The following is a 24,831-nucleotide window of genomic DNA, read 5'->3' on the forward strand; positions in this document are numbered from 1 at the left end:
TTTAGCTGGGGGTCCACTATGATACCCAGATCTTTTACTGTTGGCCTGCCTTTTGATCATAGGTAAGTTTACAACTATAGAGCAGATGAGTGGGAGAATGGGGAAGGGGGACTGGGGGCAGGCCAGGACAGAGGTAAGGGAGTGGATGATGAACGGATTCTAACTTGACTCATACCTTGGATTTTCTCTGGTCCATAAGAAAATACAAATTCCACCTTGCCGTATTCTGGAAATCGATCATCTGAAAAAGGAAAAGAAAAACCAAAATGGGCAATCAAGTTTGAAAAAGGACTCCATAAAAAGTTTTCTTCTAGAGAAAATTAAAGCAACATACACACATTGATAACATATTGTTTATGTGTGTGTGTGTGTGTGTGTATGAAATTAAGTCTCTTGCCCTACTAGCTGCAGTTCTACTTAACTAAGGTAACCATTTCTAACCATTCCTATCTCTTATTGTACTAGCAGTTACCTCTAAGACTCTAAATACAGTCCCAGGCTTTATGCCACCATTTCTAGATACATCAGTTTTAAAGATGAATAATACTACTAATACTACTCCCATCTCCCTTCTTCAAAAATCTGGTATTATTATCATCATCATGATCTTCATTTATTCTGTTAATTACCTTTAACTCTTTATTTTTTTTATTTTTTATTTTTTTTTGTATTTTTCCGAAGCTGAAAATGGGGAGAGACAGTCAGACAGACTCCCGCATGCGCCCGACCGGGATCCACCCAGCACGCCCACCAGGAGCGATGCTCTGCCCACCAGGGGGTGATGCTCTGCCCCTCCGGGGCATCGCTCTGCTGCGACCAGAGCCACTCTAGCGCCTGGGGCAGAGGCCAAGGAGCCATCCCCACCGCCCGCCCGGGCCATCTTTGCTCCAATGGAGCCTCGCTGTGGGAGGGGAAGAGAGAGACAGAGAGGAAAGAGGGGAGGGGGGTGGAGAAGCAAATGGGCGCTTCTCCTGTGTGCCCTGGTCAGGAATCGAACCCAGGTCCCCTGCACGCCAGGCCAACGCTCTACCGCTGAGCCAACCGGCCAGGGCCACCTTTAACTCTTTAAATGTGGTATCCTGACCCCTTCTATGTAAGAGGAGGAATTTGTGCCCCTCCCTTTCTCCCATCTCTCACCAACCCCACCTTTACTGTGTCAATTATTCCTAATTCCTTTATTTTTCCTTGTTAAGACTGATCATGTGTGACCAGGCAATGGCAAAGTGGATAGAGCATCGGACTGGGACACAGAGGACCCAGGTTCGAAACCCCGAGGTCACCTGCTCAAGCACGAGCTCACCAGCTTGAGTGCAGGGTAGCTGGCTTGAGCATGGGATCATAGACATGACCCCATGGTCACTGGCTTGAGCCCAAAGGTTGCTGGCTTGAGCAAGGGGTCACTGGCTTGGCTGTAGCCCCCCAGTCAAGGCACATATGAGAAAGCAATCAGTGAACAATTAAGGTGCCACAACAAAAAATCGATGCTTCTCATCTCTCTCCCTTCCTGTCTGTCTGTCCTTATTTGTCCTTGTCTCTGACTCTCTCTCTGTCTCTATCAGAAAAAAAAATTGATAACATTTATTCTGGTCTGTAATTACAATGGCATGTCTGCTTTCGCCCCCCCAGCTCCCGTGCAGGGGAAGCACATTGCAGGACACGAGCCAGACTACGCCAGGAGATCATGCCCTCCTCCTCTCCCAGCCTCACTCTGCTCTCTGCCTGGGCCCAGTCTGGACACAGACCACCATACACTGCTTCCAGCAGGTGAAGTTACATAGAGAGGTGTCCCCTCCCTGGGGACCCACCATGCCTGTGCCTGTCTCTATCCCTGCAGGCACCATAGTATCACATTCATGTGTCTAGTTCTCCCACAGACTGAGCTCCCTGAGGTTATGGACTCATCTTTTTCTCTTTGTGCCCCCAAGGTCTAGCACATGCCTGGCACATATAAACACACAGCGATGCTTGGTGGATGGATAGATAGACAGATGAATGGAGAGGTGAATTTGGATGGATGAATGGATGGACTGATGGATAAGTAAATAAATGAGTGGGTAGGTGAATGGGTGAATGGATAGATTTAGATGAGTGGGTGGATGGATAGGTGAGTGGATGGATCAACAGATGGATAAATGGATGAGAAGTAGGTAAATGGATGGATGGATGGATGGATGGATTTTATAGATAAGTGGATAGATGGATAAATGGGTAGGTAACTTAGATGGATGGGTAGGTAGGTGCACAGATGGAAGGACTGATGAATGGATGGATGAATGGATGGATATACAGTAGATAGGATATGGATAAGTCCTAGTCCTGAATGTGATGTAGATAAAACCTCACAAACGGTTAGAGAAAAGAAACAAAAGAGACACCTCCTTGCTCATCTCCCCTTACCTCATAAAGCGACTGCCCCTTCACTGCGGCCAGGCCCCGCCCCGTTAATGCTTCTACCCTGTGATGGAATGATTCCCTGTTAGGTCTACCTCTCCACTCAGTGGACCCACCTCTGAAGGCATCATCAAGGTCCTCCTTCCCAAAGACCACGCCCAGGTCATGGATGGCGCAGGTGTGGAACTGCACACGGAAGATGACGTCCCGGGCTGGGCTCCGGAACTTCTTGTGGTAGCACTTCAGCTGGGGGAGAAACAGAGCAGAGCCCATCAGGGAGCCGCAGGTGGGAACTCAGGTTCCAGGAGCTTCTTTATCAGCTCCAAGATGGGACCCCCAAGGACCATCCCAAACCCAGTGAGGGAGAGGCCACCAACACCAAACAGGGCCTTGGCGCTCTCTGGGAAACTTGTGGAAGAGCAGAGAGTTGGAGGTCAGTCTTACCCCATGGGGACAGAACTGCCTGCCTCTCAGGAATTTCCTGTATACAGATCTGAATGGAAAATGTAGGAGTGGATTTAACTTGACAGAGGAAGGGCTGAAGTTAGAACTGAGGGAGTCCGTGTCACCCATAAGGAGCCAGGAGGTGACAGTTCCCACTGAGAGACATTTCCCTGGAGCTATTCCAGAACAAGAGCAAGCCCAGCGGAGGGGATGTCCAACTGCGGGGCAGGAGCATGGACCGGGATTGCCAGAGGCTGGAAGGCCGTGAAGGAGCCCTGAGAGCCCACAGGCCCAGGGCTGGTGGCCCACCAGGAGCGAGGTCTTGTCTAGAAAGGCAGGAGGAAAGCAGGACAGAGAAGAAGGGAGAAAAACAAATGAAGAGGAGAGGCTGGAGACAGAGGGGCGGCGCTCACCAAGATGTCTCCCTTCAAGAGCAGCCCAGGCTCGATGGTGATGCAGATGCTGGTCTGGCTGTCTCCTTGAACGTTGCTGTGGGGGAGAGGTGGGAGAGGGAGAGAGGAGCTGCTGGGGGAGGGGGAGGCGGGCAGGCAGTGCATGTCCTCCCTGCTGCCCCTTTGCACTGGGCTACTGGGACACCTTGCTGACTTCATCCCTGATGCCTTCGTAGAAGAAATGCAAGGCAGCCCCCCCAACCCCCCCTACACACACATCCTGCTCTCGGTCCTCAGCCCCGAAGCTCTGGCATCCGGGCCTCCCATGCCCGTAGAATACTCACTAGATGCCAGACGTGTAAACAGGTTGCATGGCTTGGTAGATGCGAAGAAATGGCCGACACCCTGTAAGAGAAGGGTGGTGTTAGCTGAGACAGCGGGAAGTGTGGGAGGAGGGGAATGGAGAGGAGAGAGTGAAGGAAGTGGGGGAGAAAGGAAGCGGGAGGCAGGGGAAGGAGGGAAAGAGGAAGGAGCAATGGAAAGGGAAAGGGGAAGAATACCAGCTTTTCATCTGAAAGGCATTTTCAGTTTACAAAAGCATGGCCACCTGCAACCTCCGCCAGCGGGCACTGCAAGGGTCCGACTCATTCCGCAAATGAGTCGCCTGGGGCTAAGGGAAGCCCAGGAAGGGGCGCAGGTGAGACCCCAGTCCAGGTCCGCATTTTTACCGCCGTGGCTGCCTCTTCAGGGAAGGAAGCGGGAGACAGGAGGGAGTGGGAAGCCGGGGGCTGGGGCCGGTACCTCCTTTAGACTCGAAGTTGGGGATCCCGTGCATAATCACGTGGTGCAGAAACAAGGGCTTGTTGTTCATTTTGATGGTGCCAGAGAGCAGGCCGCTGAAGTAATGCACGTACCTGGAGCAGGGACAGGGACAGGGACAGCTTCAGCCACGGAGCCTGTCCTGGAGTAGAGCTACCCATGTTCTCTCCCCCCTCAACATTGCCTGAGGTGCCTTCCCTAGACACCCCCCCCCCCCAGACTCTCTAGACCTCCCGGTGACTAGGGTTTCCACCCAGCACAGTCCTCTGGGCCTGGAGTCCCAGGTAGGGAGGGCAAGCCGGTACTACTAGATCTGGAGCTGGGTCAAGGCAAACCCCCAATTTGGGGTTCTCCAGCACCCCCTGGTGGTCAACATGAGCATCTCTTTCTTGCTTCATTCCCAGCCTGGGAATCTCCTGCTGGAACAAAATTCCCCCCACAGATCCCTGACCGGTGTCTTTCAGTTGCTCACTACTACAAAAGGCAGGTTCATCAACCATCAAACAGCTCTGACACCCTTATGCCAACACCAATCCAAAGTGACATTTATACCCACAAGTCCTGGGTCGGCTCCGCACAGCCCTGCTGACCACATGACACTCCAGCAAATAACAAGAGCATAGTTATAGCCTTTCACTTTTTTATATAAAGTGTATGAAAGACCTTCTAGAGTATTTCACTTGGTGTTGGAAGATATCTAACTTCCACAAACTCCTTCTATCTCTAGGGTCAACATCCTTCAATTCTTTTATCAAAGATCTTGTTGGAAGAATGGAAGAATTAACCTATTCCCGCTCCTTTTAAACAGAAAGGAAAAAGTAAGTTCAGAAAGGGTCGTTAGCCTCCCAAAGTCACACAGCAAGAACACACAAAGCTGAGAGTGAACGGGGAGAGAAGAAAAGAAGTCTGACTCCCATACATCTGCCATAAGAGAGGCCAATCCTTCTGCCATTGGCCGAGGCTTCCTCCTTTTCCAACTGGCCAGAGGACAGCAAGCTGGGTCAGCTGAACTAATGAGAGTGCATCTGAGACTCCAAGAGAGCCCATATGGGCTTCTGAGGTGGGTGGAACCAGAACCCACGTGACCATGATAACAGTCCCCTCCTATATCTTGGCTTACTGGCCCACCTCCAGGCCTGTGGGCCTCTGTCCCTGGGCCTGGGTGGGGCCACCTTGGACAACCCAAGCAAGATAATCTGATGGGCAGCACCAGCTCCTATTCAGGCCCCTGCCCAGCCCCCAGCCCCATTACTCAAAACGGAAACCCGAAATGGCGGGTTCCTATCAGAACTTCTGATCGTGCCAACAGGATGTGTCTGTGTGCTGGGGACAATGAGTCCGGGGGTGGGGTGGGGTGACAATGAATGGGGGAGCAGCAGGCCAAGCCCCTCCCTCCCTCTCTCCCTGACCTCTTCTCCTCCAACTGCCTCATTCCTTACCACTGACACTGAAAGAAGGCGGGAAAGCGGCAATGGACACATGGCAAATCCAACAGTTGCACTTTCACATTTGGGTACAAACAGAATTACCCACCCATAAGCAGATGTAGGCGCAGATATGAGCAGCCAGGCAGACACAGATCATGTAAACACACACACACACACACACATGCACACGCACGCACACAGCACTGTGGAATCCCTGCATCATCCTATCTCTGAGAGGTAGCACTGATCCCCATTCTCCAGGTTTTCAGCTTCAGAGATGTGACTACTTTGCAAGCTCTCCCAAGCCACGTTGTGCCGCTGTAACATCATGCTCCTCTCCTGGTCCCCCTTATCTTTCAAGGGCAAGAGCCAGATTCCAGACCAAGGCCCCCGGCCATACATGGCCTGCCAGAAACCAAGGAGCGGGCGCCCGAGCGCTAGTCTCCCCTCCCCGAGACTTCTTCCCTGGGCTCGCTCTCATTGACCCACAGCTGCTGAGTCTGGCAGCCCGGCCAGAATTGTTTGCACATGAAGACATCCGGTTTCTGATCCAGCTGACCTGACGCTCACTACCAGCTGTCTTGTGCCAACTGTAAGACACTGGGTTGCCTGAGGACTCACTCACTCATTTCTGCGAGGGCTTCCTGCTACAATGGCAGAAAGGGTCCCTCGCATTTCTAGAATGGCAAGCAAGGTAAGCGTGATGTGAGTTGGGGACAGACACCCCGCATGGAGAGTCTGGGAAGCCCCAGGACATGCCAAGTGTTCCAACGGGCTATAAAAGTCAATGGGACACTGTGGCCTCCAAGCCTGTGTACTTGCTGTTCCCTCTGCCTACACCAGCGGTAGTCAACCTGGTCCCTACCGCCCATTAGTGGGCGTTCCAGCTTTCATGGTGGGCGGTAGTAGAGCAACCAAAGTATAAATAAAAAGATAGAGTTAACTAGAGTAAGTTGTTTTATAAAGATTTCTTCTGCCAAACTTAGTGAAAATCCGACATAAAGTACTTGGTAAGTAATTATTATTCTATGCTTTAACTTGCTGTAACTCTGCTTTATAAACTCTATAAAGTAAAGTTACTTCCCTACCTTATAAATCACCATTACTGTGGAACCGGTGGGCGGTTAGAAAATGTTACTACTAACAGAGATAGAAAAGTGGGCGGTAGGTATAAAAAGGTTGACGACCCCCTGGCCTATACCCTCTATCCCAGACCGTCAGTCAGATGCTTCCTTCTCCTTCTCAGACCTCACTCACAAGTGACCTTCTCAGAAAGGTCGGTCCCTTTGACTCCGCCCCTCACGCCCACTCCCTTGACTCTCTCACCCATTACATTATTTTGGTTTAATCCCCTTCAAAGCACTTTGCACCATCTGAAATGACCTTGATGGCATATTTCCACGGTTGTCATCCACCAGAGAAGGTGAGCCCCGTGAGACCTTGCCTGAGAGATTCAGCACCATAGCCCCAGTGGGAAGCCCAATGGGACGCATCCTGTTACTGGCTCAAAGCTCCGGCCACACAGTGGGCAGGACCCGGGTCCAGCTCTCCAGTTCTCCAGTCTGTCTTCCACTCACCTGCAGCCTCCCAAGGCCCACCTGCTCCTGACACTACCTGTGCCTTCCTGTGGATCTGACATCACTAAACAGCATGTTACTCTCATAGCTGAATCTAGGGATAGCCCTCAGGACAGTGGATGACCCAGCCAGGGGGTAGGTCCCTGAGACCGCTCTGGCGCTGCCACCACTATTCCCTGGGACCCTGGCCATGTCACGCCCCTTCCTTCTGGGCTCAGGCTTCCCTCCTGTAAAATGGGGATGTCCCGGATTGTCATGTGGTAACTCATTACTATTTAGCTTTGGGCTCAAGTTCACCTCCTGTGAGAAGTACTCCCTGACCACAGTCATTGAAATAGCCCCGTGCCCCTCTCGTCAGCTCTCCTCTCCACAGAGCCCTATCTTCTTTCTTTCCTAGAACTATTTGCTATCTGGAATTATCTTGTTTGTTTATTTACATGTGTAATGTCCACCCTTCTCAATAGAATATCAGCTCACTGGGGGCAGGGGACTTTGTCCTATTCAACTAGATATCTCTAGCGCTTGGAACACAGCAGACTGCCTAACATTTGCCAGATGAGTGATGGAGTCACTCCCTGCCCCACTTCCTGTCTGATCTGTTGTGGACTTCAATGAGACCACATGGTGGAGTGCCCTCGATAAAGTTTGTACAAGATGACTCTTCTTATCAAGAGTATGTGTGTGACCTCAGCAGGGGCCTCAGCCTCCTGGAGACTCATCCAAACACTGAAGCAATCCTGCTTCCAGGACCAAGGATGGCACTGCCTTCTCATACAGTCCGCCTTCTTACACCCAGACCAGTGCAGCCCCCACGGAAGCCCCATCGCTCTCCAGCCCCAGCCTCAGGAGTCAACACTCAGCTGCTCATGGGCTCACCCAGGCCCTTGAGCTCCGCCCCCTCCAGGCTGGCCCCTGAACATGCAGGTTTGGTATCCCGCACCTAGGCATGCTGTTCCGTCCCCCGTGGATACACAGGGCTAGCCCCCACATATAGCCAGCATGCACTGCGTTGTGAGACCCACCTTCTCTGGGATGGCTGACCAATGGGGACAATCTTATCCTCATAGAACCGCTTCATTGCAAACCGGTCCAGGGCCTGGTCGGCGCTGGTGGGAAAGACAGGTGGTCAGAGGAGCCAGCCTCCAAGTCCAAGAGCCCCTTTGTCCTGTCCCCACCGCCCAGATCTGCGGAGCCCTCCAGCCACCCTGTGCTGAGCTGCCTGCAGGAGAAGAGCCCCTCAGCATCGCTCGGGCCTGCGTGCTGTGCCGCACAGGGGCTTTCTGGCCAGGAGGCCTGGGGGCCATCACTAGTCCCCCTCTTATTACTATCCCCGCACCTCGGGGCCAGTTACTTCCTCTTTCCAAAACTAATTTTTTTTTTCATGTTAATGAGAGTGATGGTTGCCTTCCTCAAAGTTTGTTATGGTGATCAAGTGAGCTCACACCTCCAAAGAGCTTAGTAGGTGCACAGCAAGCGTTCACCATGGAGCAAAGCTTAGGCTCAGATGGACTTCTCAAAGTTGTAACAGTGCCATCATCGGCCAGGTAGAGCGTCGGCCTGGCATGCGGGGGACCCGGGTTCGATTCCCGGCCAGGGCACATAGGAGAAGCACCCATTTGCTTCTCCACCCCCCCCTCCTTCCTCTCTGTCTCTCTCTTCCCCTCCCGCAGCCAAGGCTCCATTGGAGCAAAGATGGCCTGGGCACTGGGGATGGCTCTGTGGCCTCTGCCCCAGGCGCTAGAGTGGCTCTGGTCGCGGCAGAGCGACGCACCGGAGGGGCAGAGCATCGCCCCCTGGTGGGCAGAGCATCGCCCCCTCGTGGGCTGAGCATCGCCCCTGGTGGGCGTGCCGGGTGGATCCCGGTCGGGCGCATGCGGGAGTCTGTCTGTCTCTCCCTGTTTCCAGCTTCAGTAAAAAAATACAAAAAAAAAAAAAGTGCCATCGTCCTGGCAAGCCTTCTGCAGAGTATTCTGCCCACCCTCAAAGAGCATTCAGAGAGATCGCCTTAAAATGTCGTGACTTTCCATCACTCTCAGAATAAACCCCCAGTGTCCTCACTGAGTCCTGCAAGGCTCCCAGGCTCTGACTCCGGATTCCTCAGCCCCTCACCCATTCGGCTCCAAACAGGCCCGCTACCGCCACCACATTGCGTCCCCACCGCAGACCTTGGTCCTTCCCCTTCTCTCTGCCTGGAAAGCTCCCTCCCAGACTTTATACAACTCAACCCGTCCCACCCTCCTCCCTTTCATTCGAGTCTCTGCTCAAATATCACCTTCTCCCGAGGCCTCCTCTGACCACGGCCATGCTCTGGTCTCCCTTCTTCCACAGAACGTACCACCTGCCATTACTGACCTAGTTTGTTTATTTAATGTCCGTGAGGACAGTGGCCTGGCTTTGCTCACTGCTGTATTCCCAGCACCTGGAACAGCACCGTGGCCGTTCTATAACCAATGTCGAATGAATAAACAAACGGATGGATGGATTCTTCTGCCTCTCTGCAAAACGGAATCAAAACAGGACTCCCCCACTGCTTGTTTCCTAGTCTTGCTCAAAAACACCTAAGTGAGAAGGGGCCCTGCCGGGGCTGGAGGAGATCACTTCTAGATGGTTCTGCTGGACCCAGATTTGATCCAGCATTTCTTTCTGACACCTTCCCTGCTCACCCAGGGAAACAGAAGGCAGTTTGGCCAGAAAAAGTGGCCCCACGAAGCTGGTTATACGGGGTATCCATGGACAGGCCTGCCTCCCACAGCTGCCCCAACAGCGCCTACAACGGAGGGGTGGGCTCCCCTCTCTCCTGCCCTCTGTCCACAGGCTCCTGCCTCGGAGATGTGGACAGGCACCTTCCTTCTGTGGCCTCTACGTCATCCTAAGCACCCCTCTCCCTTCTGCCTGTATCCTCCTGCCCCAAGGAAGGGAGAGGTCTCGGGTGGGTTGGGGATGGGGGTTTCTGCTGTCAATATTCAGAGAGCGGGGGGCCAAGGGGCACTCTTACCTGGCCGAGATGTTGCTATAGTGCATGTAAGCAGCGATGACGACTCCTATCCTGCCTCGGTTTCCCTGAAAGAGCCCCCAAACACAAAAGCCTTTATTACTAAAGCCAACCTACTGCTCCAGGGCCCATTCAGAAGCTTTGGAAGTAAGAGGATCAGGGGCTGGAGAGAGGGTGTGGCTTTAAGGGAGAACAGGAGAGAGGGGATATGGGGGGGGGGTGAAGAGGGGGGTTGAGTCCCTAAGGGCGGAAACACAGCCGATGACCCACTACACTTGAGGGCCCCACACGCTGGTACCCCACACGTCTTGTGGGCACCTCAGAACAGAATCTATCATCTCTTAGAAAGGAGAATAAACACAGACTTATACACTCACACCATCCGATGATACAGGCAAGTATATCCTCACATCCAAGGATATATTCATGCATGGGCATGTGCACAGGTGAACACACACACACACACACACACACACACACACACACACACACACACCCTGCTACCCTGCAGCCCCTGCTCTGACCTTGTTGTGTAGAACGACGACATTGTGGGGGTCTGCATTGAGCCAAGTGTCCATGGCCTTGCAGACACTGCAGATCTTCTCCAGGGCTGGGGTGTGGAGGTCAGGCCAGCCAAATTCCAGTACCTGTGTCCCAGGGGTGAGAAGCGGCAGAAGCCCAGACAGTCACCCAGGGCAGTGGGGGCAGCACACACCCACACGCCAGTCCTGGGGCAGTGGCCACCAGCGGCTGGGCCTTGCTTCCCACCTTGCCCATCAGCCCAGCTGGGAGGTGGGGACAATGGCCAAGAACCAGAGACCCTGTGCCTGGGTCTCAGCCCTGACACTGGCTCACTGTGGGGCCTCCAACCAGTCATGGTACTCTCCTAGCCGAAGTTTCTCTTACGTATGGAAAACAGAGGCTTGGAGCCAATGACCCCAAGGTCCCTTCCATGTGACTCTGATGTCAAAATGTGATGGGACCCCCAACACTGCCCCCAACCTCTACTCCCACAGACAACCCTACAGCCTGGCTCAGGGCAAAAGAGGGCAGAGCAAAGGGCTCTTGGCCATCCGTGGCTCTTTCCCAGGCCTGGCCATACCCAGCATTGATTTTCCAGGCCAGCCCCGGGAAGCCTGATGGGACAGAGGCTTCTGAACAGCAATCTCCAGGCTCCTCAAGACTCTTCCGAACTCACAGAACTTTCCAGTTAAAGAGAAATTCTGCTTGGAAGGGCCCAGAGAGAACACCTAATCCAGCCTGTCCACTTTTAGAGGTACAAACTGAGGCCCAGAGAAGTGTGTCACCTCCCCAGGGTTATGCTGCAACAGGTACCAGAATCCAGAAGCCGGGAGCAGGCCCCATGCAAAGCCCTACACACACAGCCCATGGGACAAGCAACTGACAGCTGACGGCAGGGAGGTCCACATCGGCCATTCCCAGCCAGTTTAAATCCGAAATACCTTTCAATAAAACTAAAACTCTCACAGGGCCAGCCTCGCCCCAGAGAGTCTACGTGCTCCCCAGGGAGGCAATCTCTGGGTGGAAATCACTGTTTTGAGCTTTGCTTTCTGTAATTTGTATTATGGAAACAATGAATAGAGTCTTTTCCATTTTCCAAATAGAAGATGGCACTGTCATAGGGTTTGGGAACTGTCACAGCACTCCCCCCCCCCACTCTAATGCGAGAACAACGGTGAGAGGGAGCCTGTCTGTTTGTCTCTCTCTCCTGGGCAGGGAAAAGCCCCACCCTACTCGGCATGGGCTCACCTTGGCGTGGAGCTTCGTGATGTCAGGTCTCCGCTCAGAGAGGTTGAAAAGCTAGAAGGAAGAAAAGGGAAAGTTCGTAAAAAGTGATCTGCCCTCACCCCTGCTGGAAATCCTACCTACACGTGAGCATACGTGAGATCCCATCACTCACACACACACACACACACACACACACACACCAGGAACTCAACCATGCGTTCTCAAGATAAAGAGGGGCAGAGAGAGAAGTACAGACACACAGCCACTCCCCTCAGCGAGCGGACGTGCAGAACTGAAGATGAGACGGGACCTGTCTCGGGTCCATGGACCACCCCCCCCCCGAGGTGGGCATCTCCCGACTGAATGGAACCAGTTGGCGATACACGCTAAGTTCTTGGCCTTCTCTGGTTTCCATTCCACATGGGACTTTAGAACTTCAGCCCGTGAGGATGTAATGGCTCTGTGGTGGGACAGCCTCCCTCAGAGGATGCAGACCATCCGGGGGGGGGCTGTCTAAGATGCTGGACACCCTTCCCCGGCAGATGCTGTCCGCCACCCAACCACAGCCCAGGAGAATCCCCTCATCTCTGGAATTCCTTCTCCACCTCCAACTCACTGCCCGGCCAACTCAAAGATCAGTGCATTGTCTCCTCAGGAGAAAAGAGAACCCCACCATCTGGAATAGGCAGAATGGACCGAGGGTGGCATTGCACACATGAAATTATGGACTCCCGAAATCAGGAAGGGCCTTAGATGACTTCTTGAGCCGCATAATGGAACACACTTCATTATGTTAACTGCTACCACTCAAGCCTCCACAATCTGTCACCTCAAGCTAAGAACTGTATAGCTACCAGCTGGCTTCATTCTCTCAACAACCATAAGAGGTGGATAGTATGTTAGATGCATTTTACAGATGGGGAACTTAAGGCTTAGTGAGGCTACATGACCAAGGTCAACTACTTAGTTACAGCAGAGCCCACATTCGAACCCAGGACTCTCTAATATTTAAAGCCAGGCTCTTAACAACACCCGACACAGCTGATGGACAGGTGTCTGTAGTGGGTTGAAGAGTGTCCCACAAAAATTCAAGTCCACCCGGAACTTCAGAATGTGGCCTTATTTGGAAACAGGGCCTTTGCTGATGTAAGTAGTTAAGGATCTGGAGATGAGATCATCCTGATTTAGGGTGGGCCTTAAATCCAATGGCTGCTGTCCTTATAAGAAGAGGAAAGGACACAGAGAGTCACAGGAAAGCAGGAAGGCCGGGTGATGACGGTGGCAGAGTTGAGGCCATGAAACTACACGCCAGGGGTCACCAAGGATACCGAGCAACCAGCAGCCAGGAAGAGGCGAGGCAGAGAGCTCCTCTACAGGCTCAGAGGGCATGTGGCCTGCCAACACCTGGACTGGACACCTGGCCTCCAGACCAGTGAAAGCCAGGAACTTACGGCAGTTTACCCCAACAGCCCCAGGGACCCCAACAGCCCCAAGGACCCCAACAGCCCCAGGGACCCCACAGCCCCAGGGGCCTCACATCGCCTCCTACAGCTGCCTCTGCTCAGACTCCAAGGGCAGGCCCTCAGGGTTGCACAGTCTGGTCTATGGGTCCAGTCCACATGACTGGACTTGTAAAGTGGACTTGAGCTCTCCGCTGGGGCCAGGAAAGGCCCCTGGCCAGCTTTTCTGACATTAGAGGAGACCTCTGGTGGCCATTTCACCCACATTTGTTAGGTGATCCTCCTGGGCAAGGTACCATCACAGTGACAGCAACGCAGGTCCCTTAGACACACTCTGCCCCAACTCTGCCCTCAGACTTCTCCGAAGTGCCGACGAGGTGCCGGTCCTGCCCCCTCCTGACACTGTAACCTCAAGCAGACACCCCACCTCTCTGAGCTCCAACAAAACCTGCTCTCTAGGGCTGTCCTGAAAGCTAAATACGCGGAAAGCCTGGCTTGTGGTAGCACTCCATAACGCGAGCTCTTACTATCCTTCTCTCCCGGTCAACACACACACACGTGCACTCATACACATGTGGCCGCACACATACGCACGCATGCAGATGCACACGGTGCGGGTGCACACATGCACACACACATGCACTCATATGCGTGTGGTCGCACACATACGCACGCATGCAGATGCACGCAGTGCGGGTGCATACATGCACACACACATGCACTCATATGCGTGTGGTCGCACACATACGCACGCATGCAGATGCATGCAGTGCGGGTGCACACACGCACACACACATACACAACTTGGTTCCAACTACAGACACTGCTTGTGGCAGTCAGGCTGGAGAGGAAGTGAATGTTTCGGCCCCGGGCATCTCCAGGACAGATGAATGCAGAGAGGGGGAAGAGCCGGCCCAGGGTGGAAGGGCTGGGACACCCGCAGGGAGGTGGCGAGCAGACAGAGGGGCCCGTCCTCACCAGGTAGCTGCCTCCATGTTTGGACTTGAGCATCTGGGCCACCTCGCGGAGGTTGCCCCGGAAGTTCTCCTCGTTGGCTGTGCTGGGGAAGGAGACGGCGATGATCCTCTCTGTGACGTACACCAGGTCCAGCTCACAGCTGTCCTCCATGGTCCGGCTCACACTCATGTTTCTGGGGAGACTACCAGAGAGGGGGGTTCTAGATCAAAATCTAGCCCCCCAGGTCAAGGAACAGATATCTGTACCTCCCGCACACTGAGCATGGCTCCCGTAGCCACCCCAGGGCCTTGGCTGTTCCTGGACCCAGAGCCAGGGTCAGAGGCTTTCCCTGGCAAGGCCAGTGCCGCCGCAGGGCAGCCCGGACACCGGAGGGAACAGGGCTGACAGGGCTGGCAAGGCCGTGCCACGACCCAACGGTGATGACACCAGCCCCCGGTTTCCGTCAGTTCTGTTGGCGCTGCCTTCACCCTGGATCCCAGCAGTCAGAGCCAAGGCCGGACCTGGCCAGGACCCCAGGAGCCCAGCTCTGCCTCCTGAAACCCTGCAGGCACCAGGTCCGGCGCAAGTGTCCCCGGGGATCCTGGGACGGCTCCGGAAGAGGAAAGAGAGGCTGAGCTAGGGGCTCTCCAGCGTCCCAGGCTGAGCCTCCTGCTGCCCGCCCCGGGCTCCGGGGTTATAGAGCGGGCGGGGAGGCCTCCCAGGGAAGGGGCAGCTCAGGTGACACGTTCACCTGGGCCGCAGGGAAGCCAGACCACAGCACACATTCCAGCCGTCCCGGGGGCAGGCCCAGTCCCCTGCCCGCTGTTCCCTGGCTCCCTCCCCACTTCTGGAAGCTCCCACCACTGCCAGAGCTGCTCTGTGGCAGTGGTCTCCCTGATTTCTGAGGGCCCAGGAAGCAGCAGGTACAGAGCCCTTGCTGCGGCTACAGGTGCAGATGGCTCCCAGACATCCCAGCACCATCTGAGCTCCTGGGAGAGGTGGAGGGACCCCTGGGCTGTGCCCTGGATGAAGGAAGGTAGGGGGTGCAGCGCCCTTGCTGCGGCTGCAGGTGCAGGTGGCTCCCAGACATCCCAGCGCCATCTGAGCTCCTGGGAGAGGTGGAGGGACCCCTGGGCTGTGCCCTGGATGAAGGAAGGTAGGGGGTGCAGCGCCCTTGCTGCGGCTGCAGGTGCAGGTGGCTCCCAGACATCCCAGCGCCATCTGAGCTCCTGGGAGAGGTGGAGGGACCCCTGGGCTGTGCCCTGGATGAAGGAAGGTAGGGGGTGCAGCGCCCTTGCTGCGGCTACAGGTGCAGATGGCTCCCAGACATCCCAGCACCATCTGAGCTCCTGGGAGAGGTGGAGGGACCCCTGGGCTGTGCCCTGGATGAAGGAAGGTAGGGGGTCACAACTTGACACCTTACCCAACTTCTCTTCCAGGGAGATGGTCCCAGGTGCCCACTGGGGTGCTGATGGGAAGGGGAAAGGGCTCTTGAGACACTGGAATGCCATTAGAAGCCCACCGGTAGCTTCTGGGGGCACCTCACACACTCACCACCTTCACACCTTCTGACCCCATCACCAGCCTCCTTGAGTCTGGCTTTCTCTCTCTACCTAAGGCGGACAACACTCAGATTTCATTCTGATCACTTTTCTCTACCGCAGGGCAAAGCTGAGGCACAGGGCAGCCAGGGGAATACCACCGGGGTGTTTCAAAGTGATGGGCGGCCCCGGGGAGGACAGCTCAGGGTGCCAAGGAGGAGGGAAGAGTCCAGGTCTCCACCACGGTTAACTCTGAGCCCAACTCTGTCGACGGGGTCTGGAGATGGGAGAGCCAGGGGCGATGTGAGGCTCCCCCGGTGTGGCAATGACAGGGGCCGAGAGGCGGAAGGGCCAGGGGGCGGCAGTGAGGGGCGCAGGGTGACTCTGAGCTCTGAGCACCAGCCATTCCCCATCCGGGAGATAAGCTCCTCACTGCAGCCTTCGGAGGTGGGGCTCCTACATCGGGTCACTGCAGACCTCAGACAAAACAGCGCCACCGCCCGCTGACAGCCTCACGCCGCCCGCTGTGCCCACCCACCCCCAGCTGTGCCCACCCACCCCAGGCGGTTCTCAGCCGCCGCCCGCCGTGCCCACCCACCCCCAGCTGTGCCCACCCACCCCAGGCGGTTCTCAGCCGCCGCCCGCCGTGCCCACCCACCCCCAGCTGTGCCCACCCACCCCAGGTGGTTCTCAGCCGCCGCCCGCCGTGCCCACCCACCCCCAGCTGTGCCCACCCACCCCAGGCGGTTCTCAGCTGCCGCCTGCTGTGCCCACCCACCCCCAGCTGTGCCCACCCACCCCAGGCGGTTCTCAGCCGCCGCCCGCTGTGCCCACCCACCCCAGGCGGTTCTCAGCCGTAGGGGTGGGGAGATTTTCTAAAGAGCAGACCAGGTCTGTAGGCAGCGGGCAGCTGGACCACAGCCTGCTGGGGGTTCCAGCCTGACACCAGGCCCTCTCTGGCTGGGGCCCCACGTTCCTGGGGTCAAATTCTCACTCGTCTCTGGAGCCTCAGGAGTGAAGGTGAGGCGGAGAGGGAAAGGCCCAACCAGAGAACCTGGAGCAGGGAAAAGAGGCTCTGTGACCACAAGGCACCGAGTCCCCAAGTGTCACCTTCAACAAGTCACCTCGTCTCTCCAAAACTCACAGTGTCTTCATCTGTCAGATGGGAATAAAGCATTTACTTTGCAGGGCTGTTGCAAGGACTAGATGTGACCACGCAAGTAGATAAAGAACTCAGCGCAAGGCAGCTCCCGGGACTCTCTGAGTAGAGGCTCTCCCATCTGCCCATGCTCCCTAGCACTGGCTTTCTGACTTGGGTCTCAGAGACCCAAAGCCACGACTAGCTGGGCACACCCAGTGACCTCACTGCCAGCACCCCCACCTTGAGCCCCCCCCCCAGATCAGGCATACCTGACGGGCTGGGGATGGGGCTGGACACTCGGGGTAACTCTGGTGGAGCCCTGGAGAAAGAAGAGCAGCAGCATTACGAAGAAGGCAGGGGGAGAGCCGTCCACGGGTGCAGGCAGGGCCACGGGCAACACAGATCCTCCCCTCCGTCCTCTGCCCGCATCCCAGCCCAGGCACCCTGATGTCCTAGCAAGAGAGCAACCCAAAGCCAGAAGCGATTGATGCCAATTCCACAGAAGTGTGCCCCTGTGCGTGGGAGCCCTAAAGAGACGGGTTTTCCCTCCCCCGCAAGGAAGAAATCGCACATGCTGAGAAACACACCACTCCAGGGCTGGTGCCATCTGTCCTGAGTACACACTCGGTAAAACAGTTACCGAATGCCCGGCCCAGAGAGCTTGGTTGGTCAGAGCATCGTCCCAAAACACAAAGGTTGTGGGCTCCATCCCCAGTTACGGCACATACAGGAACAGATTGATGTTCTCTCTCTCTCTCTCTCTCTCTCTCTCTCTCTCTCTCTCTCTCTCTCCCCTCCTCTTCCACCAAAATTTTTTTCAAATTTTCTTTAAAAAAAAAAACCAATTACTGAATTAATGGAAACTCCTTTTATCTTGACTCACTGGCTATTGTAGTAGTGGCCCCGAGGGATACGGACTACGAGCGTGAAAGGGCAGGTGAGTGACAGCACCTCTCTCTCCAGCTCTAAACCCTTCTCCTCCGACCACCGTCATCCTACACTGCTCTTCTTTAAAGCGAGTCACTCAATCAAAAGCTTAGAGACGAGAGCAGCCAGGCACGACACGCACCATACCGACCGACCGACCGAGAGCAGCTCACGACAACAAATCAGTCTCCTAAGGATCCACCCACCGCCCGTTGTATGTTACCCCCTCACCCACTCCCATTTCCAGGGTTCTCAACTTGCACAAAACTCGGCGAATGGACCCAAGTCCATTCCAAAACATCCCGGGGCACCCAACCGTGCCGTGATGGAAGCTCGGGCTCAGGGCCCCACGGCACCCCGCTGGGCAGCCTTGTGTTACTGAAGGCTCCGGGGCAATCCGCATGGGTCATCTGGCACTTAGAAGGCAGTATGCACATAAGGCACGGATATGTTGTTATCACTACTACATCAATCCAACGAGAAGGGCAGTGAGAGATACGATCAAAACCTGTATGGAAAATCCAAGCCCCGGATCACCGCTACCACCAGCTGCTTGCTGCCCACCCTTTTTGGCCACCTCACATGACGCAGAATCAGATGCCCACCTTCTAGAATCCCAGGCCCAGCTGGGGCCCTCGGAGCTCGGTGGCATTGTCCAAACATCCCTGGGCCTCCCAGAAATCAGCCTTTCCCAACCACCAAGTGGCAGCCGCCTCCCGGAGGAGAGACAGTACCGCAGTTGGCCAATGAGAGGAGAAACTGAGGCAACGGTGACTCACCCCCACGTCCTGACGACTGGCAGGATTCACCCTCGGACTCTGGGCTTGACCACTGGGGCGTCAAGCAGAGGAACCCCCTTCAGCCCTCTCCTGGCCCCGCAGAGCCTAGGAGGCGGGAGCGGGTGGGTGTGGAGACCCACCCAGGTCCCAGCCCAGTCCAGAGCCAGGGCCGCCCCACGACGAGGAAGGCTCTCCACCCACTGACCCGCGAGCAGGCTGCACCCACAGTCCCCTCTGCCTGGGCTCCCACCCAGCTCGGAGCAGCTCGGCCTCAGCGGCAGCGGGAGGAAAAAACAGCCGAGTGGGGCTGTCGGGGCGGAAAGTTTCTCTGTCTCCACAGCTCTCCTGGCCCCGAGGACTTGGGCTTGCATGAGTCAGGCATGGGGGGGGCGGTGGGGGGGTAAGGAGGGTGGTGTTTGGTTTTCAAGCCCCAAACCAGGCTATTCCAAAACTACCCACCCGAAGGAGCGCAGAAAGCCAACACTTCATCTACGTCCATCCCGCTGGTCCCTGACGAGGAGTTGCTGAGTCTCTCCAGGCCACAGGCCCTGCTCCAGGCCCAGGGCCACCCTGCTATAAATAGCCCCTCCAGTTTCATCTGTTTCTGATCCACAGCCACTTTTGGAGGAGGCCACCACAGCTGCTTCAAACAACTGGAAGCCACGGCTGTAGCCAAAGCTGGAGGTGTGGCCAGGACCACAGGTCCAGGCCCAGGGAGCACAGGGAGACGATGGGACAGTGAGTAGGGCTGGGCAAGGGGACCGGGGGAGGGGGCTGCAGGGGGGCCCCTGGGCCATCACAGCACAGGAGCGAGAAGGATAAGCAGGGCAGGAGAGCTGGCTCCTGTTTCCCCGCCCCCCTTCCCAACGTTACAACACTCCACATTCCTTACCCTCCCCACCCCAAAAAAAGCCAGGGAAGATAAATAAAAACTTGGCCCCAACGGAGTCTGGCCATGCCGCCTCCAGAGGTGATAAGACAAAGTCCAAGCCTGCTCTGCTCCAGCAGGCTGGCCAGGGAAAGGGAGGCCGGGGAGGAAACTGCCCCGGACAGTGACCCCACCGCAGAGGATGGGGACGAACAGCTGGATGGGGACGAACAGCTGGATGGTCATCCGCTGATGAATCACTGGGCTGCCCTCTGACTGACGGGCCTTCCTGTTTTCTGCAAAGTCTGGGGGCATGTGACACCCGCTGGAAAGCAGACATGCACAAGTGACACGTCCAAGTGTTGGTGGCCAGAGAGCCACAGGGAGAACCAGAGAACCACAAATTGGGGGGGGGGGTGCACAGCGGGGGCGTGTGAGCAAACACAATCTAATGCTTAAAAAAAAAAACAACACAGGTGACCTCACACTGAAGGCTAGAAACGGGCGTTTTCCAGCATGCCTAATCATGCAGGTCTTGTTCAAGAGGCCAGGAGACAGCGGAACGATGTGGTCATCTCTGCCGCCCAGCGCCGCGATCACTCCCTCGTTTAGATCACTTTCACTGCGTATTGCAGCAGGCTGTGTGCCTGGCGAGGTTTCAGGCGCCAGGGACCCGAGGAGGAGGAGCCCCCGACCTCAGAGAGCCAATGTTCTATGAAGAAAGGGACTCATCAATGGAGCCCTGTGAGAAGCAGCCCCTTGGTGTCCCTGAGCAATCTGTAAAATGGGTCCAGCATAGCCTCATGTGATATCACATCACTGACCTGTTCACTTATAACCCTTAGGGAAAACTACCAGAGGGCTCTACAGAGAGTACTATAGAGATTTTATTCTGGAAAGAAAAATAATCTCTGTCTGTCTGTCGGTCTGTAATCCCATTTTCTTCCTCACTGAGGCTCTCAAAGCCCTTTACACACAAGGCTTCGAACTTCCTTCCAGCCCCTCCCAGGACAGAGATCAATAATAAGACTTTGGATCCAACTCTCTGTACACCAAGAACTCTCCCCTATTGTTATCACCAAAACAGTCTCCCCTTTGCCGAAAGGACATCACCAAAGGAAATTCCACAGTCTCCTGCAAGCAAAGTCTTACTTCTCTTACTGTCAGTAAGTTCTTCCTAGTATCTAACCCTCACCCTTCCTATTGCAAATCCAGCCAACTCTTCTTGCCTTGGTCCTCGCTGCTGATCACCGCTCAACCATTCCTGAGCACTCAAGGGCTATGACCCCGGGCTGTGCTGTCTAACTTCTTCCCCACCAGACAGCTAGGAGTGGGGATGCAAGGCCTGGGTGGGGTTAGTTTAGAGCAACCGCTGTGTGGGAAGAGTCCTGCCTTCCTTTGAGGTCCACAGACCAAACACAACAGCGCAGGACCAAAAGAAAAGCTGTTTCCTGAGCCCCAGTCCCCAGGGGCACAGTTGGGAGGAGGGTCTGTAAGCAACACCAGGGGCCGTGTCAAGCAGCCAGAGCCCGGTGACCAACCTACGTCAGGAGCCCATCCCCATTCCTCTGTCTCCTCCAGGGGCTGTGGCCACCCCTGCCCCCAACACCAGCCCCTCCAGCCACACTCCTTCCTCTCCCCTTCCTGTCCACCAGCTTGGATTTTTCCAAAACAAAGTGCGACACAGCACACCGTCCACGAACTCCGCTCTACACCAACCATCAGAGGAAAACAGCCATTCCTGCCTTGAGTCCTGGGCCACGGGCCAGAGACAGGAAAACAGCTCAACAAACAGGCATGCTATCACAGCAGCAGGGCAGAGCTTCCACCACGTCTCCTTGAAAACGGGTGTCCTCACCTGGGGCAGACTGCAGGGGAGCCCCCTGGCTGGCCAGGGGACTGACTAATCACCCCAAGGTCATCCAACCCGGAACAGGTGTCTGGGACCTTAAAACTTGGGTTTCCTCTCTTTCTTTGCAGTACACAGGCATTCTGGAATCTGCTTGGCCTTTCATGCATTCCTTAAACCAGACTAACAACCAAAACTCATCGTGTCCCTCCTCCATATCCAGACAAGACACCACCCTTACCCACTCCTTACACACACATTCTTCCCAGATCAATAAGACTTTCTCCTAACTCCAGTCCCAATTAAATAGCCACCTCCTCCTTCCCGGGACCAAAATCATAAACATCTTCATCTCAAAAAGTTCTTCATGATATCTAACTTCAGTCTCTCTTACTGTAGCTTTACCTTCCAGGATCCGACTGACTCAGCTGGGATTGTGGAAGGAGCAGCTCTAGGTCTTGACCTACAAGAGTTTCTAGACCATTAGCTAAAAGTCCTGGTTCACACACCATCACCCTGTCCCCCTGGCCAAGGGTTGGGAGTCCTGGGTGACACTGGATCCAAGCAGTGGTCCCAGGAAGAAATGGAAAAGACATTGAGTCATTGAATCCCTCCAAGTTGCTGTTTGCTCATCCACAATATGGGGTCACAACATCTGCCATAAAGGATGTCATGGAGATCAAAAAATACCCAGCCCAGCCTGACCTGTGGTGGCACAGTGGATAAAGCGGCCACTTGGAAATGCTGAGGTCGCCGGTTCGAAACCCTGGGCTTGCCTGGTCAAGGCATATATGGGAGTTGATGCTTCCAGCTCCTCCCCTCATCTCTCTCTGTCTCTCCTCTCTCTCTCTCTGTCTCTCCCTCTCCTCCCTAAAATGAATAAATAAAAAATTTAAAAAAAAATTAAAAAAAAAATACCCAGCCCAGATCCTGACCCTCAGTCAACATAAGAGTCCTAAGAATAACTACTATTTACTGAGCATATAGCATATGCTTTCATGCATTAAGTTAGTTAATCCTCAATAGTAAGTACCCCCAAAGTTAATGTCTCTCCTGCACCCCAGTCCCAGAAACATCACAAACTTGAACAAGGGCCCTTCCCTAGCATGGGTACTCCATGCCCACATGACCCGCTCATACCTTGAACAGAGCTTTCCCCACTAATTTGAGAGGCATGCTCCTGCCCCGCCTGGAGGACTCCTCGTGTGCTGAGCGGCCCCAGGGCAATGTGGCCGTGAGGTGGGCTCGCCACAGAAGTGCTGCGGCCCTCAGAAGCTGCCTCCCGCTGCCCCAGCACCTCCCCTCTGGGGCCCTCCCCACCGCGGGTCAGGCAGCTGTCAGATGATAGGGCCTCATGCCATCAACAGCTCCCCCTGTGCCAACCGCCAAAACCACTCCCTGTTCCTCTGCAGATCAGGGCGGGCAAGGATGGAGAGGCCGGCAGAGGGGCCAATGGTCAGAGGAGGGCAGGGAAGAAAGAGAAAGGCCCGGCTCTGTCGGGCATTGGCCCCCGAGGTGTGAGGGCAGCCCTACCACCAGCACTGCCCAGAGCAGGGGCCTGGGAGAGCTTGCTCTGCCCTCCGCTGGGTCCTCCCACTGCAGGAATGTGCTCATTGACTTCCACAAGAAAAGGCATGCCAGGGGGAGCAGAGTGGACCTGCTGGCCCACCTTCCAGCTTCCTCCCAAACCCATGGCCCTTCAGCCCACAAAGGGCTCTGCCATTTTCAAAGACTCCTCTGTCCAAAGAAGCAGGGCCTACAATTCCCCAAAGTCTGAGGACCCTAAGGGCTCACGGGTCCTTCTTCACCTCTGCCCTTAGTCCCTCTGGCTACAGTGTTGCCCATTCCCCGTGCCTCCGCCTCGGTGACCACTCACCCACCGCCAGCCAGGCTTCACAGAGCCCACCCCGCCCCACTCTGGCCAAGTGAGGGGCTCCTGAGCTCTGGACCCCGCTGAGCTGGAAGCCAAGGCCACAGCTGACGCCCCGTGTCTAAGCAGATGGGGCCTGCTCAGCATCCCAGTCTCTCTCTGCTCAGCAGCCACTCTGGGCAGCCCCTGCCCGCCCCTTCTGGAGAGCAGGAAGGGACACCCCCCAAATGGGAGAGGTGTGAGACATCACCCAGCACCCCCATTCCCTCTGAGCACTGGGGGGGGGGCTCAGCCACGTCCTTTGCTGCCTCCCCCACTCCCCCCCCATACTTACGTCTTCCTCCAGGCTTTGCCGCGTGTTTCCACCCCGGAAGGCTCCTTCTCCCTGGAGACAGAGACAGGCAGTCAGAGAGGGCAGTCAAGGAAAGTCATCAAACGGCACGAAGTGTTTTTCACCTGCTGGGTCGGGGGGGGGGGGGGGGGGGGGGGGCAGAAGGACCTTGTGTGTGCGTGTTGTGGAGGTGGACTCGGTTGTTTGTTTAACATTTCTTTGTCCACTAAAGGCCCCTCTGAGTTCATCAAACCCTCTTCTCTGTGACGCACAACAGCTGTGGGAAATGCTGTTATTCTCATTTTGCAGATAGGAAGACTGAGGCACAGAGAGGCCCGTGATCAGCCTACAGTAACTCAATTAGAAGCTCAGAGGAGTTAGGGCTTAAACCCAGGACTTCCATTGCAAGCTGTTCAATGCTGGCCATGGCCTAGACACACCTCTCAGCTGCTAACCTCAGTTTCCCCACTGCAAGGCTCACGGACGTTTTCTCTTCTTCCCCATGCAGCCTTGAGGACACCGTCTGCCTCTCTGCTAGGTCAGAAAGATCTCTTTGGGAAGATCTGCCTGGCTTTCTCAATTTCTGCTATTCAGTAAAGAAGCCCACATCCCACCACTGGCCTCTCTCTCTCTCTCTCTGCGCCCACCCTGCCTCTCCAGCCCCGCTGCCCAGTTCCCCAGCAATCCACTTCTAACTGCACAAGGGCCGGTCAGCTGCTCAGCTCCCGGACGTCACCCGTGTCCCCACCACTTCCCCCAAGTTCCCCATATCGACTGCAGAAGGATGTCCCCGACCCATCTGTTCACTTTCCCCAGATCCATCTTCCGCTTTCCGGCCTCCCCGGGCCCCCCCCCCCCCGCCCCCAGCCCTGCCACTGTCACTCACCGTGTCCACTACATTCTTCGGTGCACTCTCAGTGTGGATAGGCTGCGGACAAAGGGAAAGGCAGGGTGAGGCCTCAGGACCCACCTCCCCAGATCGGCGCTCTCCAAGGCTGTGGCCACGAGGGGCAGAATAATGCCTCCTGAGGCAGGACAGACAGGATGCCAACCCCGGACTCAGCCACAACCCGGCTGTCCCCAAGTTGGGAGACACGGTTTGGAAAAACAAAACAAAACAAAACAAAACCATCCTACTGGTACTAAAGACATCTAGCATGACAAACCTCACCCAGGCCTCCGGCTCAGGCAGCCGCTGACCCCTCCGAAAAGAACAAGGAGCCTGCAACAGCCTGTTCCAACATGCCAGGCATTCTCATCAATACCGTCTCGTTCACAACAAGAACACTGTGACGTAGGTGCCATTAGCAAGCCCCA

General features: G+C 55.5%; 1 protein-coding gene across 12 annotated transcripts in view; it reads right to left on the reverse strand.

The window, feature by feature from the left end:
* TNS1 (tensin 1) overlaps positions 1 to 24,831 on the reverse strand; it is a 195,904-nt gene that overhangs the window by 81,677 nt on the left and 89,396 nt on the right. For 10 of the 12 annotated variants that reach the window (XR_010746667.1, XM_066346644.1, XM_066346642.1 and 7 more), the window contains 13 exons: positions 24,401 to 24,442; positions 23,518 to 23,568; positions 17,160 to 17,209; positions 14,230 to 14,410; positions 11,813 to 11,863; positions 10,567 to 10,689; positions 10,046 to 10,110; positions 8,073 to 8,156; positions 4,029 to 4,141; positions 3,572 to 3,632; positions 3,249 to 3,324; positions 2,508 to 2,637; positions 176 to 241 (listed from right to left, as the gene is read on the reverse strand). Coding sequence is in view for 11 of the 12 variants with exons in the window: in XM_066346644.1 (XP_066202741.1) it covers positions 176 to 241; positions 2,508 to 2,637; positions 3,249 to 3,324; positions 3,572 to 3,632; positions 4,029 to 4,141; positions 8,073 to 8,156; positions 10,046 to 10,110; positions 10,567 to 10,689; positions 11,813 to 11,863; positions 14,230 to 14,397 (937 nt within the window). In the remaining variant the exon portion in view is untranslated. Of the gene's footprint in view, positions 1 to 175; positions 242 to 2,507; positions 2,638 to 3,248; positions 3,325 to 3,571; positions 3,633 to 4,028; positions 4,142 to 8,072; positions 8,157 to 10,045; positions 10,111 to 10,566; positions 10,690 to 11,812; positions 11,864 to 14,229; positions 14,411 to 17,159; positions 17,210 to 19,055; positions 19,160 to 22,453; positions 22,603 to 23,517; positions 23,569 to 24,400; positions 24,443 to 24,831 lie in introns of those variants that run through there. The other 2 variants (XM_066346647.1, XM_066346648.1) reach the window with 2 other exon arrangements.

The sequence above is a fragment of the Saccopteryx leptura genome, chromosome 7 (genome assembly GCF_036850995.1).
Source record: "Saccopteryx leptura isolate mSacLep1 chromosome 7, mSacLep1_pri_phased_curated, whole genome shotgun sequence".
NCBI lineage: Eukaryota > Metazoa > Chordata > Mammalia > Chiroptera > Emballonuridae > Saccopteryx > Saccopteryx leptura.